General features: G+C 65.7%; 1 protein-coding gene across 1 annotated transcript; it reads left to right on the top strand.

The window, feature by feature from the left end:
• Positions 1 to 366: 366 nt before the first annotated feature.
• LPMP_310880 (sodium stibogluconate resistance protein, putative) lies at positions 367 to 1,230 on the top strand (the record flags this gene model as incomplete). The annotated part of the gene is made up of 1 exon (XM_010703174.1): positions 367 to 1,230. A coding segment is annotated over one exon (864 nt), but the record flags the coding sequence as incomplete, so codon positions are not given.

Genomic DNA, 1,230 nt, shown 5'->3' with positions numbered 1-1,230 from the left:
GCATCCACAACCCGCACGCGGAGCACCAGGACCGAAGCGTTGTATGCTGCGCTGCTGTGGCGGCGGCCTCTCCTGCCCTCCTTTCTCCGCGGCCCATGAGCTGCATGTCTCCATCCACCTCTCGCGCGCCCCTCACTGTGCTCTCGTCCCCGTCCTCTTCTGCCCAGAGCCGCTTAAACGGCAGTGTGCATTTGCCTCTCGTTTTTCTGTTTGCTCCCACGAGCCCTCCTCGCGCGCCGTGTGCCGCTCACCACCCTCTCTTCCCCCAGCTGCGCCGCTCACGAGTGTCATCGCCGACCACGTCCCTCCGCGCACCCTTGCGCCCTTGCTCTCGTCTGCCGCCTTGCCGAGCGCGTCCACTCTGGAATGGGCAGTAAGCCGTCGTCGGTGCCCAAGGAGGGCGAAGGGCACCCGGAGGTGTTCTACCGCGGCGTCCAGGCCGCGCGAGAAGGCCGCTTCACTCTGTCGGAGGTGTACTTTGACCAGGCGCTGACACGGCACCCCGGGCGGCACTTCTGGGACACCTTCACAAAGGCGGTGCTGCAGAAGGAACGCAGCGCGTGCCCCGAAGGCGGCGGGACGTCACCGTCGAGGGGGGACGCGGAGAAGGTCGACGCCGATCCGGGCGTTGGCGGGCTGCTGAATCCGTGGGGTGAGGCACAGCCGCCGAGCGCGTTTGGTGGTGGGATGAACAGGGCAGACGACCTTGCCGGCGGTGAGAACATCCGGGCCGAGAATGGGCAGGGCGGGCTGCCAGGCAGCGGCGATGACGGCGACGCTGCGGAGCTGGCGGACGCAATGGCAAGCGACGCGCAACCGACGCACGGCACCAAGGTGGCTGACATCTACCTGCCGCTTGACGGCGACCTGTTTCACGTCATGGACTACTACCGCCTGCTGGCTGACATTGGGCACACGTACCTGCAGCTCATCCCCTCCACAGCGTATGTGGAGAAGGTCACCGGGCTGGCCGCGCGCTACTGCCTCTTCACCATCAGCCACACCCAGACTCTGCTGCACTGCCTGGCGCTGTGGAAGGAGGCCAATCTTGGCGACGGCGGTGGCTTCATCGACTACGAGAAGCGGCGCAACCTGAAGTTAGGCTCGGAGCACTACACGGACTTCATCTCTGACCCGCAAAGCTCCGATCGACGAGGGCAGAAGTGGCGCACGATGGATCGCACAGCGTCGCTGTTTTTCACTCTTGGGCTGCTGGAGGCAAACTGCCGC

Source organism: Leishmania panamensis, assembly GCF_000755165.1.
Source record: "Leishmania panamensis strain MHOM/PA/94/PSC-1 chromosome 31 sequence".
Taxonomy (NCBI): domain Eukaryota; phylum Euglenozoa; class Kinetoplastea; order Trypanosomatida; family Trypanosomatidae; genus Leishmania; species Leishmania panamensis.
This window is presented reverse-complemented; position numbering and strand designations above follow the sequence as displayed.